This window comes from Nuphar pumila, chromosome 11, assembly GCF_984573655.1.
Source record: "Nuphar pumila chromosome 11, dmNupPumi1.hap1.1, whole genome shotgun sequence".
NCBI classification, from domain to species: Eukaryota; Viridiplantae; Streptophyta; class Magnoliopsida; order Nymphaeales; family Nymphaeaceae; genus Nuphar; species Nuphar pumila.
In genome coordinates this window covers 118285499-118302387 of record NC_143259.1, presented here as the reverse complement: position 1 = coordinate 118302387, position 16889 = coordinate 118285499, and the positions used below count along the sequence as shown (strand labels likewise).

Genomic DNA, 16889 nt, shown 5'->3' with positions numbered 1-16889 from the left:
CAAGCATGTTCATATTAATACACATAACTTCTCTATATTTTGACAAAATTACCAAAATACTCCTAAGTTGACTTGTTAGACCTCAATTTTTGTGCCCCTGATTTGACCAAAATCAGAGGACAAGAAGATTTTTCTCTATGATATGAGTCCAACACAATAAACCTCACTTAATTCTAAATTTGGAGTGCAAAGTTATGTCTATTTTACTTAATCAGATATTGGGTACACCTAGGAATAATTTGGTTATTTCAACTCTTATGATTTGACCTGACTCATCTTAGGTCAAAACAAGTTCGATTTGAGTTTTAAGTACTAGGTTTACTGAATCTAGTCTCGACTCATCTGAGTTTTGTTTAAAAACTTAATTGGATTATCAAAATTCATAATTAATCACAAGCTGGATCCAAATTCAATTCTGGTCTGGATCTAAAACTGTTAGATTGAATCTAGAGCTAATTCTGATCTAGATCTAGAACTTATCCATCCAGCTATGAGTTGGATCCAGATCCAGCTCTGATATGGATTCAGAACTATCGAACTCGATCCAAAACTGATCTATCTAGTTGGATCCAGATCTAGCTTTGAGCTGGATCCAACACTGATCCAAACCAGATCCAGTTTTGATCTAGATCTAGATTTGTTAGACGAGATTTGGACCCAATTTTGTTTGAATCCAGTTTAATTTGGATCAGTTCAGACCGACTCGATCGAACTTGACCTAGATTCGGTCTGGTTCAGATCAGACCAAATCCAAAAAGGAACCAAGACCCTCTCAAACTTGACTTGGTCAGAACGGATTCGGTCAACCAAGTCGAGTCTGAAACAGTTGACCAAACTCAGTCTAGATTGAACCGAACCGAGTCAATCTTGGTCAAACCCAACTCAGTTTTGTTCACACCTAGATCCGTTCGATCTGACCGAGCCTAACCGGTACAGTAGATTATTTTTTTTGTTTACTTGGTTCGATCTGGGTTTGACCCGGACCGCCTGGTTTGGTTTGGGCCGCACCTAAACCGACCCAAGTCAGAACTTTGTATAAGGCAGAAGGGGCACAACCTCTTTCGACTTCTTCTCCCTCTGCTGCAGAGCGGCGGGCAACCAAAGTTGACCCTCTCTTTCTCTCTCTCTCTGCAACAAGGCTGACAACTATGGTTGTCGTCTTTTATTGTCTAATTTTTTTTCTTCTATGGTCGCTGACGATGAGCTTGGGTAAGCCTCTCTCCCTCTCTACAACTCTTTCTCATTTTTTTCCCTCACACTCTCTCACTCTCTAAAGAGCCCCCACGGTGGGTGAGGATAAACCTCACACCATCCGTCAATCGTGGGGGGCGAGGTTTATCCTCACCCCCCTATGACGACAATGGGGAAGACAGTTCCGCAAATGAGGAGAACCGTCTTCCCCTGATCTATTTTTTTTCTCCACCCAATGAACTCGTCAGGTGGTTTTACAATACAACAAATTGAAGGGCCCTATCCCAACTCACAATAGTCGGTTGGATCTTAGCAGTGGACCGTTTCTTGAGTACTAGTTTGATATTGTTGGGGGAGCTTCCATTTCCTACCATAGAGGGATAAGATTCTATTCCACAAGCTTTTAGTCCACGGGCACTACAGGAAAAGGTGACCAGTGGTCCCTTCTTCGGCGCATTCACACATACTGCACATGTAAGGCAACGAGAAATTTAAATCTTTCAGTCTTAGTGTGAGAAGCTTCCCTTCTACTGCAAACCTAAGGCTTAGGGGTGCTCTTGGGAACCCATGTTTACACCAAATTAGCTTAACTATATGATCTTGACTGCCTTTCTCCCTATGCATTTCTCAGATTGCTTTGATTGAGAAATTCCTGGGGGCTTTCCATACCAACATATCCAGATTGGAGGGTTGCCATTCACAAAGTTGAATGTTCCTATATACCTCATCTGAAAGTCTCAGCCCTAATAAACATGAGAAATGTTTTTCTTGAGGAAAGTGTCTTATTTTCAACGTGCGACCCCTCCTTTGCGCAGACTCATTTTCCAGAGATTGTGTTCTGCGGAAGAAGGCACTACGACAGGCAGACATGCATTGAAGCTATCTCTTAATTATTTGAATTCACCTTCTTAAATGTGTTAGATTTGTCTTGCAATACCTGTGTCTGCAGTGACTGAATGAAGCTACATTGCAACAGAGATGAGCTTACATGCAAGTAAGGCCGAAGGAGACACACATGCTTAAGTACTCATCATTCGTACGTAAGAGCACCATAAAGATGGTGAATCATCGCAATCAACTTAAAGATTGCACTATTTGAATTATACAAATATAAAGTTAGGAAACCATGATCGCTAACCACGGTGGTGATGGTGATGATGATCACAATCATCATGTATTGGCTATATAAGTGTCAAAATTTATCCTCTAGTTATATACACCTAGTAAATGATCGAAGAGGGTGGTGTATGTTCTCCCCCGAAGACGGTCGTTAGCTACATCTCGTGCTCGGGGGTCCCAATAAGTGCCATGTATAAGAGCTCATGGAGCTCGTATCCCCATGTGTGTCAGCATCACTTAGCATCAGAATCTGGTGCGGTTGCAAAGACTTAAGTACCCTTTCCTGCTATGCTCGTCATGAAACATCGGTTCGAGAAAATTACAAAAATATCCTCCATTCAAAAGAAGGGAAACAACGGTTCGAGAAAAGGACAAAAAAATCCTCCATCCAGAAAGTATGATGTTAACTCTTCAAAGTCCAAATGTTCCATTTTCGCCTTAAGCAGTGAACTTTTGCGCCATCTGCTGTAACAGGAGCTCCCTTTGACAACGCAAACTGTGTCGTCGTCTTTAGTCGAGGTTTTCGCCTTATTTTTTAGCATGTTTTACAACACATTATCGCCTTCTCGTTCTTGCCTTGTGTTACAAAACATTCCCGTGTTCGCGATTGACTGGTTCGATCATTGCTGGGTGTCATAGGCGAATTTGTCGACCATCTCTTTTTACAGTCTTATTTTTCTTTGTCGTTAGGCATTATGGAAGAAAGCAATGATGCACAAACATTCCAACCAGTGCCATTAAGGCATCGTGAGTATCTTTCCATGTCATCATGCTATCGTTGAAGAACATATGTCATCTTGAGTGCCATTAAAACATTGTTTTGTTATTACAGGTGGATCTTGTCCTTTCGATGATTGAAAACTTATCAATATTTGTAAGATGCTGGGATCTGTTGACAAGAATGCTTATTTACAAATGCAAGGAAGGGCCTTTTCCCCATTCGATATCCTCCATTCACTCAGTATATGCATTGTATCTCAAATCGCGGTTTAAGTAACATGCTACCGATTTGTGAGATATTGTTTTGTTATTTAATATCGATTTGTTTGCTATTATGTTGAATTTATGTATCGATTTATAATATATTTTGCGATATATTTATCAATTTGTAAGATATTATGTGTTTTGTAGTGTCGATTTGTAAGTTATTATGCTGAATTGTTATATCGATTTGTAATATATTATGATATGTATATCAATTTGTAAAGATATTATGTGTTTTGTAGTATATATTTGTAAGATATTTGTAGAAAGACTTTTAAAACGTGTGCGTGCAGAAATACATTTTTATGCGCTTGCAGTGGCGATTTTCGTATGCAAATCATTGCGCAGTTAGTGATTTCTGTTGAACTCGCTTCACAGCATCATAGATATAATTAAAGCGCTATCGTCAACAAACATATACTACATGTCGTTTCTTTTATTGGCATGGTAAGTAACAACTCGATGCATAGTATAAGCAAATAACAAACCGCAATTGCCTTTATATTGCGATTCACTAAATCGTTTCTTTGACTTGCTTAACCTTATCAGTATCCATTGTTATATGCATCCTGAATGAATCATAGTAAACGTATGTACTTGCTAATGCAAATTGATATCTTGCTTATAGCAGTGGTGAGCTTATCATCTGGTTGTAACGAAAATGATCTATCTCAATCATTTGAAAGATATGGAGAAGTGAACATATGTATTAATGGCACACCTGAAGAAGTGAACACGTGCACTAATGATGCACATGATAACAAGGATGCGTGCATTGGATTCACTCTTGACTTGAATGTTTCGACAGAAGAAATGCAATTCGATAATAAGGTAGACGATCCTGACAGTACACTTGATAAAGGTGCAGGCACTGAGAATATACATGATAGTACACCTGGCTCTGTTCCAGTAGAAGGAATGCAGTTTAATACTGAGGATGCTGCATATAAATGTTACAATGATTATGCCTTAAAATTTGGCTTCAGTGTTAGAAGGTTTTCGTGGTCAAAAAATACACAGGGTGTCGTGGTGAGAAAAACATATGTTTGTTCTAAGGAAGGTTGGAAGAAATCAATTGGAAATCCAACAAGGAGCATGCCAGAATCAAGATGTGGATGTCCAGCGAGAATAATGTTAAGAAGACTTTTGAATGAGAAATATATAGTTCATACTTTAATCAGTGATCATAATCATGATTTATCTGCTTCATTTATGACTCATATGTTAAGGTCACATCGTAAAGTAACTGTAGCGAATGCTGCAATGACTGTAATAATTGATAACACTAGCATTGCACCAATGAAGACATACAATTTATTTGCCCACATAGATGGTGACCACAAGAATATGTCATTCACACCTATGAATCTAAGAAACCATTTGAGAAGGAAGAGGACATATAACATGAAGAATGAATAAATATGTTCTTTGGTTTATTACTTACAGAAGAAATCAAGCATTGACCCTAGTTTCTTTAGTGCAATGCAACTGGATAAAGATGAATATGCTGTGAATATGTTTTGGGCAGATTCAAAGTCAAGAGTAGATTATGAATGCTTCAATGATATGCTTGTTTTTTATACAACAATGAAGATTAATACTGAACAGTGGCCATTTGCGCAGTTTGTCAGAGTGAACCATCACTCACAGAGTTGTATATTAGGCGACACTTTTTTGTATGACCAGACCAAGGAAAGCTTTGAGTGGTTGTTCAGAGTATTTACACATGTAATGAATGAAAAACAACCTGAAGTTGTACTTATAGATGGTGATCACGCAATTGCGGCTACAATGTTTCATGTGTAGCTAGATGCACATCATCGCCTATGTTTGTAGCATATCTTTCAAAATGCAGCAAAGAACATAGGACACATATTTAATCAGAAGACAGAGTTTGACAAAAAATTTACAAGGTATGTACTTGAGAGCATAGACGAGGTCACCTTTATGTCATATTGAGAGGAAATGATTCAGATATACGACCTTGAAGACTGTCTGTGGTTACAAAATTTATATGCAGAAAAAGAGAAGTGGGCATTGGCATATAGAAGACAATACTTTTGTGCAGGTATGATAAGCACACAAAGAGCTAAATCTATGCATGCCACGCTGAAAAAAACTCAGTATTCATGTTTAACAATGTTTCACTTCTTAGAACAATATGAATTATTTATAGATGGTCTAAGACAAAATGAGCTTAAACAAGATGTGAAATGCTTCAATACATGTCCTGTAACTTTTTGCATAAAAATATTGATGCGACCTGCAGATCTGTATACACTAACTGTATTTGAATGGATTAAGAAAGATGTTATACATGTCATGAATTGCAACATAGAAGGACTCATGCAAACCGAGAATATGCACAAATATCATATTTTATGGGAGGGCGAAGAGCATCAGAAAAGACAACAAGCACATGTCACGTACAATGTTGACAACAGAAAAGTTGAATGTACGTGCAAAATGTATGAATTCAAAGGTATTTTATGTTGTCATGCATTAAAGACACTTAATCGAGAGAAGATACAAGAAATACCTGAATCATATTTAATGCGAAGATGGAGAATACAAGTAAAGATTGAACTGCTGGATATGGATAATATCAGTCAATCTGATGTTGATGAGAAATGCCACATAGCCTTCTGTTACCAACATCTCTGTAGGTCATTTATGCATGTTGTAAATTTGGCATCGAAAAGTGAAGAAGCCTATGTATGCATGAGAAAAGCGTCAAGGGAGTTACTTGAAAATGTGCAGTTAATTCACCATCAGTCCGTTGCAGCTCATGAATACCAGTCTAAGAAAATGAGATCGAACAACGTAGGTGAAAATCATGCTTCTTTTGACACTCCTGAGAAGTTGCGCCGAAGCGTAAACATCATCTTCAACAAGTCAGGTGTGAACGTTGTTGATTATGATGAAAATATTCACCAAGCAAAGGGTATCAAAAGAAAACCTGCCTCCATCCTTTGCTCCATCACCTCCGTTCTCTGCTTTTTAATTTCTTCTCTTCCTTCTGCTTTTTCTTTTTCCTTTCCTTCTCTTCCTCCTCCTGCTTCTTCCTTTCTCTTCCTCGTCCTCTTGCTTCTTCCTTTCTCTTTTCTTCTCTTCCTCATCTACTTGCTTCTTTCTTTTCCTTTTCTCTTTCCTTTGTCTTTCCTTCTCTTCCTCATCCTCCTTCTTCTTCCTTTGACTTTCATTCTTTTCTTCATCCTAATGCTTCTTTCTTTGCCTTTCCAATTCCATCTTCATCATTTGTTTTTCCTTCTCTTCCTCCACCTTCTTCTTCTTTAATTGACTTTCCCTCTCCTCCGCCTCCTTATCCATTTACCTTATCCTCTTTCGCTGTGCTAAATACTCCTGGATCATCATTTGTCTTTCCTTCTCTTCCTCCTCCTCCTTATTCTTCAATTGCCTTTCCCTCTTTTTTTTTTGTCTTTTCCTCTCCTCCATCATTTTCCTTTTCTTCCTTTGCTTTTCATTCTTCTCCTCCTTCTTCCCTTGCCTTTCCCTCTCCGCCTTCTTCATTTGCCTTTGCTTTTCATTCTCCTCCTTCTTCCTTTGCTTTTCCTTCTCTTTATCATCCTTCTTCTTCATCTTTAGTTCTTCTTCATTCTTCTTTTGATCTTTAGCCTCAACATCTGATGGATAATCCTCCACATAATACAATTTCAACGTTTTGTCCCTGTCCTTATCATTCTCAATCTTCATTATATTTTGGTACCTTTCATAACGCTTATATAGATGAGACTGACAGATAACTTCTCTAATATTCATCCCATAAAACGCTGAGGGATTTTTTGTCTGACAAGCTTCAGACATTGCTAACCTGCACAACACATAAATTTAACCACATCATTATACGTTACAACTGCCTCCCCAAGTATATAATAGTACAAATTATCCTATTCGTTAAACGATCATCAACATTACAAATCATCACAATATTTGGCTTCATAAGTAAACACCATTGTAAGATTTAACAAACTTTAGTACAAATCAAGGTAACTTCATAAATACACATCGCTATTGTTTTAAATGTATAAATCGTTGCAAATTCAAACTTACAAATTGTTGTATAAATTGCAGCCTTCATAAGTATATATCGTTGAAATGTTTGGCCTTCGTAAGAACCAATCGTGCTAACCATTTTTTGATGCCCACAAGGTGGATAGGTACAAATCAATTTGTTTTCGTATGATAATAGGTGTTATTTAGCATGGAGACGGCCACCCAGTTATAAGATTTAGCATTTAGATTTACAAATCGATTCATTTGCATAACAAAACCTTACACGAAACTCACTGAAATGATAGGAGTTTTGGTAATCTGACAATAGAGGAGAAACACCCAAAAGGTAGATGCAGCTGATGGTGGCAACGATGCTGCCACTGCGCAGATGAAGATAAAGGATGCTCCGATGGCAGCAGACGGCGACAAAGGGTGCTGCGACGGTAGGAGATGACGACAAAGTTTGCGCCGTCAAAGGAAGTTCCTGTTATAGCAGATTGTGCAAAAGTTTACTGCTTAGGGCGAAAACGAAACATTTGGACTATAAAGAGTTAATATCATTGTCGAACCAGCGTTTCACTTTTCTAGATGGAGGATCTCAAACCGTCGTTTCCCTTTTTTTTAATAGAGGATATTTTTGTCATCTTCCAAAACCGTCGTTTCATGGCAAGAATGGTAGGAAAAGGTATTTATGTCTTTGCAATCGCACCGGATTACAATGCTAAGTGGTGCTGACAAACATAGGGATACGAGTCGCACATGCTTATATACGTGGTGCTCATTGGGACCCCCGAACACGAGATGTAGCTAACGACCATCTTTGGGGGGGGGGCATATAACCTGCTTCGAAATGATCACCCTCACGGATGCAAGTATATGCATGACTAATACATCGCACGTCATGCATCCGTAGATCATGGTGACCACAACCATGATCTCATACTCACAATAAAGTCTCATGGTGAGGTGTATACAGGTTTTTTTTTTTGGGATGTGCACATCAATTTTTTTCCTTTTTATTTATTTATTTTCTAACTGTACGTGTTCTACCGGGTTAATAGGTGGTTGAATCAGTAGGGATGCATCCAACTCCAACAAGTAAACATTTTCTTTAGGCTTTGTTTGCCGACCCATGTTGGAGGGAGCTGCAAGGAGTAAGAGGAAGTAGAATTACTGAAATTCAAGAAAAATGAAATTAGGATCTTTTGTTTGAAAGCATAAACAACTCTTTCAAGGATTCAGGCCGCAACTACTCTGGATTCCTCATCTTGTTTGAGAACCCATAGTATGGTATTTGGATAGAGATAGGGCCTATATATATTTAAAAAAGGGTAGGTACCTGATCCTTTTTGTGCCTTAAGCGTGCCTACCGAACTTGGACAAGGGTTTTAAGGTTGTTTTTTAAAAATCTTACCCCACATATGTATTCTGCACGATTGATTTACTAGGAAATGGCACTTGGATCATGCTTTTTTGAGAAAATTTGAATTTTTTAAGCATTGATTACTTTTTAAAATTATAGACCCTTGATTTTTTAATCTTATAAAAACCCAACTTGGTGTTTGAATCAGATGATCCAAAATTTGATTCCCACAAAATCAAGCATGTAGATCACATCTGTATGGTCAGATTTTAGAAAAATAAAAACAATCTTTTCAAAGCTCGATAAGCACAAAAAAGCGTGAGGCACCTACCCGTTACTTTATATATATATTATGTTTGCATACATATTATTATGTATACATATATATTTTGTGTATATATAAAAACTAATATATATATATATATATAACATAAAAATATAGGATTTCCTATTGTTTACTGAGCTAAAATAGGTAAATATAAGATTTATTGAAGTAAATGGGGTAAAGATTTTGAACCATAAAAAAATATAAAAATATAAAAATATAGGAAGCCACCAGAGTCCTTGTGATTTAAGGACTTGAAAATACCTCATCTTTTTAAGGGAAATTCAAATGGGTGTTTTTGGGGAGTTGGAGTCGGCTGATTTCAGCCTAAAATCTTGACTCCTCCCAAATGACAGTTAAATCCGTGAGATGAGTGTCACGTTGGATCTCTAATTACACTACAAATACTTTGTTAACATGCTCTCAAATAGAGCCTTACAGGTTAAAATAATTAACAGTAGATATATTTTTTATTTTAAACTATATATATAGAGAAGGTGGTAGCTGTCTACCACTTTTCTAGTCTACTGCAAATGAACAAGTGTTTTCAGGTTGTGTTTTTTCCAAATCTGACCTCAAATAGTTGATTTGCTACGTATCACACTTGGATATTTTGTTTATCATAAAAATCATGATTTTTTAAGCCTTGAATATTGATGAGAATCTTACACCATTGATTTTTAAACATTATAAAGACCTAACTTGAATATTAATGAGAATCGTACACTATTGATTTTTAAACCCTATAAAAACCTACCTTAGCGTCCGAATCAGACAATCCAAGAATAGATTCCTATAAAATCAAGAATGGAAAACACGTGTATGATCATATTTAAGGAAAACTTGAAAAAACCCATCAAATGTTGGATAAATTGGCATTAGGCCCAAAAAGTGGTAGGCAGCTGCCTCTCTCTCTCTCTCTCTCTCTCTATATATATATATATATATATATATATATATATATATATATATATATATATATATATACACAGAAAACACAAACCAAGGCTGATTCCTAAAAACTGGGGTCATGCCAAATGCCAGGCACATCCATACAGTCGGATTATTTGAAAAAAGTAGCTATGGCTGTTGCACTCAAAGCATATACATTAAGCAAGCTGTGCGCATCCACCCCCCTCTCTCCACGGGTATCTCATCCAACGGTCTCTCTCTCTCTCTCTCTGCCTGATTCTCACCTGACGGCTGACGGAGTCTTCTATCTCTGCAGGATTTTCGCCAGACGCCTGACGGTTTTTATTTGTTAGTTGGAAGAAGGACCGTTGGTTTTTAGTAGGTTTGGTACAAAATGAAGGAGGTTTGTTGTATTAAATTATTTATTTATTTTTTGTTCAAGTGTCACAGGAACATACAACCAAAATAGCGTGTCCGTGTGCTATAAAGTACGAGATACGTACGCTCGTCAACAGCTGGTTATGTCATTTATTTCCACAGCTGTTACAAGGAGCAGCAACGCATTTCCCATTGTGCATGTGCAACGTCCTCCTTTCTCACCCTTCAATGTTCGCATTTCGAGAAAGATATGAGGTTTTGACTCCTAATATCCTCTTGTTTTTATCTTTTTAAAATTCTCTAGTATAAAAAAAAAACAAAAAAAACGTATGAATCAAGTTATCGGGCACCATTAGCACCTGAATCTTGGGAACAGGCCTCTCAGTTGTGTCTGATAGAGGGGCGATCAGGTGCTTAATGCACAAATTTCATGCAACCAAACCCACCCTGTAAAAAAAATTTTTTTTTTATCATTTTTACATTGAAAAATCTCGGGTCTTAATTGGAACTCGGGTCGGGCCTGGGTCTGGTATAAAATTTCATGAACTATACCCGGGTCTGTGTATTAATTGAACCTTCGAGTTCGGATATGGGTCTTATTATTTATCACCATAACCGGACCTTATAGGGTTTGGTTCAAGTGACAACCCCTACCGGCTATTAGCTGGAAAATGGTTAGACAACGGACAACTTATTGTGAGGGGTTAAGAACTCCCTCACCACATTTAAAAAAACATGGATGAGAATGTTTTTTTTCCAAATTTGGTTGAAAACCCAAATTTAGTTAAAACTTGATTTGCTGGCATCCAGATAGTCACTAAGGCAGTTTTGTTTTGTTTTTTGGGTCAAATCTAGACATGATTCTGAGTGTTACCTAAATAGGAGGTTAGTGGAAACTTGGTGAGGACGATGATGATGGGGTGGGCTTAGTTGTAGTAAAACAATAAAAATGATTAAGTAATTGAATACATGTTGTTTGAAAAGAAAAAAGACATTGGAAAACCGAATTAACAAGAAATTCATCAAATAGCATATAACACATGATGTCTTAATGTATTCATTTTTCTGCAACAAAAGCAAAAAGATTTAAAATAACATAGCTGATATGCCTATCCGTATGGTTTATACTTTAAAATACTCCAAAACACGGACACGTTAAAACAGACACGCTCCTAGCGACATGACACGTAGTACGTGCAAGCATTTTTAGTCTTCTTTTGAATATAGTACAAAAGCCCTTTATCAGCTCTTCCGTCAATGCGCGCGCACACTCTCTCTCTCTTCTCTATCATGTAAAATGACAGTAATACCCCCAAGAGGGACGGAATGATCCATTCCTCCGGGACAAATCTCCAAACACGGCCAACCGCATTCACAGGACCAAAAAAAAGGGTAGGGAGTCAGGTCAACACTCCTCGTCGCCATATGATTAGAACATTGATGGTATACTTATCTTTTTATTATAAAAGACAGAAAAGGCGAAAAGCCACCCAGTTCGGGGTACATAGGGTCTCCGGCTCACCTGTTTTTGAGTGTTTGATTGACCAACCAACAACGTCTCCGTCTCCGGCCATTCCTCCTCCAGTCCAGTCCTCCACTGAGGGCCAAGGCTTTGGGACCGGGAGGGTCTCGGGGAGGATGACTCCGCACGACACCACCCTCCGAAGCACAACCCCATCGACATTTTCCCCTTAGAAACTGACAAGGAAAATAAGGTTTGGACATGGCGACCCTTCCCACCAGTAGGCCGCAGCTTCACCCTTCCCTCCTCCTCACCGGATTCCGGCCGCCAGCCATGGCCTACCTACGCCGGAGGATCTCCGCCCTCGCCAACGCCCGCTGCCTCCCTGTTGCCGGCCAGCTCTCCCTCATCAGCCGCCTCTTCCGCTACCTCTGGGACCGCATCGTCTCCTGCTCCTCCGGCAAGCCCCCCTCCTACCGCCGCCTCCACAGGACTTCCTCCTCCTCCGTGCAGTTCTCCGACGGCGACGCTGGCTGTGGCGGGGACGACGTGTTCGCGGCTCCGTCCGTGGCCGACTCGGAGACCGACCCGGATAAGGTGGTTCTTAAGGTCAGCCTCCTGGGCGATTGCCATATTGGGAAGACCAGCTTCGGGGTAGGTGATCGATTCTCTTTGTTTTTGTGTTTTTTTTTTTTATGATCGGGGTTGATAGATTCTACGCGTTCTCTTTTTCTTTTTTAATCCCTTCGATTGATTGTGGTTGGTTTTGTTGAGTATGATGAAGGTCAAGTATGTGGGTGAAGCCGAACAGAGGAGGTGCTTGCAGATGACAGGTTTGAATTTGATGGATAAGATACTGTTGGTGAAAGGAGCAAAGATCGCCTTCAGTATTTGGGACGTTGGAGGTATTGTAATTTTTTTTCATGTATATATATATATATATATATATATATATATATATATATATATATATATATATATATATATATATATATATATATATATATATATATATATATTAAGGTTCTTAAATCTCTAATTTTTTTTGGTTAATTTAGGTGATAGTCAATATGTGGATTACGTTGCGTTGGCTTGTAAAGATGCAGCGGCTATTTTGATAATGTTTGATCTCACAAATCGGTGTACGCTTAATAGGTTGGTTTCTTGATTTTTCCATTTATTCATTGTTTGGGTGATTTTGAAGATTTTTTTTTTTGTTGCTTAGTTCTCGTTTTGGTTAATTTCAGTTGTTTCTTTTGTTTTCATGAAATGTTTCATGCTCTGTTTTTGGGATAAGTTGACTATCTAATTTCACACTGTTTTTGTTTAAGAAGGATCCGGGTTTTTTAATTAGCTAGGGATAAATTGATGGTCTCCCTCCCTTCTTTTTGTTTAATTTTGGTTTATTCTTTCTTTTCTTTTTTTACACTTTGAGACTTTAATTGCATAGTATGTTTCTAGATTTTCTTGACTTCCTGTTTTCAGAAATATTTTTATTAGATGAACTAAAATTTCTTGAGTTTTATCAACTTACCGGGAAGCATGCTAATTTTCCGTACTGAATTATATCTTTACCAGTTTTGTTCTAATATTCTGTCTTGTAATGTTCTGAAATTTTGTATGGAAGTAATAATTGAATACGTAATATGTTATCGTACCTGTGATTGACTTGATGGATGTGCTTCAAATTCTTTTTAGTGGTATTGTGCTTCAATTGTTGTTTAACATGCTAAATTTTCCTTTTCGATTAATTTTCATGTGGATGCAGTGTTATTGAATGGTATAGACAAGCAAGGAGATGGAACAAAGTAAGTTTTTGTTTTTGTTTTCCTTCTCTTCATTTTTTTTCTCACATTTACTTTTTGTTCTTGCCGATTTGGGGTGGCAGATGATTTCACATTCATTGCCATCCATCCGACCATGGGTGCTTAATCTGTAAATATTTGACTCAATTGAATGTTTGTAACTAATCTTATTTCTTTTCCTTGGACACAGACAGCAATTTCAATCCTGATTGGAACCAAATTTGATGATTTTGTTCATCTTCCTCTCGATGTGCAATGGACAATCGTGAGTCAGGTAACACAAACTTTTCATGGTGAATTTTGCCCTTTAATGTCCTTCCACAAGAAGCATGAATGAAACGTTACTTTAATTTACTGTAAGGCTCTGTTTGGGAGCCGGTGTTGGAAGCGGAGATGGGGATTTCCGAGATCCCACTCGTATCTGCTCATTGTTTTGGAGGAGTTTAGAGGGGAGATCAGTTGGGACTCTCTGGTCATTAAGTTTGGCAGAGTTCAACATCCTTCCGAGGATGTTATTGTGAACTCCTCCCTCATCTCTGCTCTCATATCCCTCTCGACACTGGCTCTGAAACAGAGCCTAAATCTTGCTATAGGGATAGTAGGAAATGCCATTGATTTTCTGGTGTTATGAACAATCATGTTTTCAAGACCTTTAGTTTGATTGTGATTCAATTGTCTACTCTATTTGAAACAAGTTTCTGAATCAGCAGCAAACTCTTTTCTCTTGCTTCTTTTGCTCTCAAGATCTGGTTTCTTCCTTCATCTGAAAAATAAATTCATTGTTTTTTTTTCCTGGTGGGCTATTTAATTTACAGCCATGCCCAATCTGTAAATATTAATTATAACTTTATTTTATATGGGAATTACTAGCCCCCTATGTCACAATGGTGCGGTACGGGTGCGTGAAACAATTTCAAAAATTTTGGATGCAGGGACACGACTATATATATATATATATATTTAAATATATATAACAATAATAAGATTGTAAATTTTAAAGCAAAAATAAAAAAATAATTCTATTGAAGTAACAACACAAACTTATCAAAATATAACACATAAAGAAGCTTGTGAATGTGATAACAACAAAACTTATCATAAATCTTCGTCTGAATTAATTTTAATAAATGAACAAAAATAGACTCGATCAAAGTTGATTAAGTCCAAAATGTGAACGGACTCGGCCCCGGTGCGTTGACTGAGTTCGACACTTAGTTGACCGTGTCTGCACCCGTGTCGGGGCATGTCAACGCGGGTGCGTCGACCTTTTAGCCGAGTCCGTGTGACTAGCCCCCCCTTGTATTTTCTGTCTTCTAGTTTGGTGAAGGATAAGCTGTTATAGAAATAGAAGATCAGTCATTCAGTTAATCTTTTCTTTTATGCCTAGTTACCTGTTTCCCTGAATCATCACTTTCTCTTTGTACCCTCATCATTACGAAAGGGATAAGTTTATCAGTTCTGGGGGCTTCTTTTTTTTTTTTCTGAAAATGATAAACTTAAAAAACATGCAAATTACTGTTTGGTACTCGAGTTAATTTGTTCCAACTTCCAAGGACTTCTTTATTCTCTTCCCCATCTTGACTGTGATAGGAAAGAACAAAAAAAGTCATTTCTTCCTGGCCTATACAGTGGCACAATTATTGTAACTTCAAAGATGGTCTTCATTCCAAGCTACTTAGACTGTCCTTATTTGAAGATTAGACAAGAGTTCATCTGTACTCCTTGATAGTCTTCTTTTTTCTTTTTCCCCTCTTTTTCTTGAATAATTGCATAGTGAAGGTTCTTGTTTCTGTCAGGCGAGGACATACGCATATGCAATGAAGGCAACTCTATTTTTCTCAAGCGCAACACACAACATCAATGTGAATAAGATCTTCAAATTCATCACAGCCAAGTTCTTCAATTTGCCATGGACCATCGAGCGGAACCTGACTATCGGGGAGCCCATCATCGACTTCTGATATTTTCTTACCGGTTCGTGGAGCTTGTACATATGCATGTAGTTCAATTCATGAAAAAATCTCCAGATTGGTAGCTCTGGTGGCTTCGGTTTTCCGATAATTTTGTTGTTGTGTGGTTGGATCATAGTTTCTTTGGCAGGGAGGCCGTGTATTTAAGAATGACCAGGTGATTACGTGGTCTGATTTATTGCCTTGTTAACATGTCAAGCTTGTTTTAATTGTAAAGATCACTTACAGATGAATAGAGCGAGCCTGTTCTTCTTCCCCAATGTGATGGTAATAATAGCAACATTGTAAAGCTTACTAGTTATTCATGATATTTTAATGGGTGATCACACCACAGAAGACGAAGGCTAATCTAAGCAACTTGTTTTGTTAATAATTAGAATATGCTAATCTCAAAGCCTTGGGCGATTCTTTAGAAACCATGGAGTGGTTGGTTATCATGCCTCCAACTAATTATTGCCCTCAAAAGTTAGTCCGCTTTAGATATTTATAACTGTGACCACATGAACTTGCTGCCTTTTGTAAATGGTTCAGCCTGTGATGTGGACCCCCTTCTTTTTCTCAAAATCCTTATGACCATCGCTTCAATTATTCATGGGTAATGAATGCTATTATGGTCGGTGAGCTCATCGTTCCTTGCATGAGATGTCACATGGACACGGCAAAAAGACACAGGATACTCCAGTTTTTGTGAATATTTTTTTGTTAAGAATAATATGTAAGAGGACAGGACACGAGAATGAATTGGAGTATCCTTGTGACATATAAGCATGGGCAGCCGATGCTGTTTCAAGAAGCGCCCCAAAGGGGATAGAGTAGTTGGAGCGGTCCTCGGCTGGTTGATGGCCAGTTGGGGTTCGTTCAACTCCTGCTGACGCTACTCCCCTTGCTCAATCCAGATCCAAAGCCTGCATAGGCCCCGTGGTGGTGTGTGCTCCTAGCCCTGGCGTTTCCCATTCAGTCTCCTCATTCAGTTTCCCTAAGGTGATTAAGTCTCCTCATTCAGTTTCCCATGGCAAAAAAAAAAAAAAAAGAGGGGCCTTTTCCCACCAACGTGTATCCAACCAAGTTATCTAGGAAGATCGTTTTCCTTATCGTTTGGGTAAAGGGAAGGGGATTCTTGAGCAGTTCTTAGGCCAAAAAAGCATCCCATCATTTTACATAAGATGGTCAAATGTATTATTATCCATCCAGCTGAAGCATTTGGATGGCTAGGGTCAGTCCGCAACTGGACCAATCCTTGCCGTTGGTTAGACGGCTACGATTGAATGTGAGATGGAACCTATTCTATGTCAAATGATGGGATCCGTGGTCGTTCTTAGACACATCTCATGAGCAAGAGGCCCCAAGTGCTTTCAAATGTAAAGAT

At 38.2% G+C, this 16889-nt stretch overlaps 1 protein-coding gene across 1 annotated transcript; it reads left to right on the top strand.

The window, feature by feature from the left end:
- The first annotated feature begins 11761 nt into the window (after positions 1–11761).
- Positions 11762–15782, top strand: LOC149823108 (septum-promoting GTP-binding protein 1-like). Its single transcript, XM_089981422.1, has 6 exons — positions 11762–12402; positions 12533–12653; positions 12807–12903; positions 13517–13556; positions 13744–13827; positions 15350–15782. The coding sequence occupies exons 1-6, from the start codon at positions 12010–12012 to the stop codon at positions 15512–15514; spliced, it is 900 nt and encodes a 299-aa protein (XP_089837548.1). The 5' UTR covers positions 11762–12009; the 3' UTR covers positions 15515–15782.
- Positions 15783–16889: the final 1107 nt, after the last annotated feature.

Excerpts from the sequence above, each read along its gene's own strand:
- LOC149823108 (XM_089981422.1), top strand. The coding sequence starts at position 12,010 with ATGGCGACCCTTCCCACCAGTAGGCCGCAGCTTCACCCTTCCCTCCTC. Across the intron at positions 12,403-12,532 it reads TTGGGAAGACCAGCTTCGGG|GTCAAGTATGTGGGTGAAGC; the intron begins GTAGGTGATCGA and ends AGTATGATGAAG. Across the intron at positions 12,904-13,516 it reads AATCGGTGTACGCTTAATAG|TGTTATTGAATGGTATAGAC; the intron begins GTTGGTTTCTTG and ends ATGTGGATGCAG.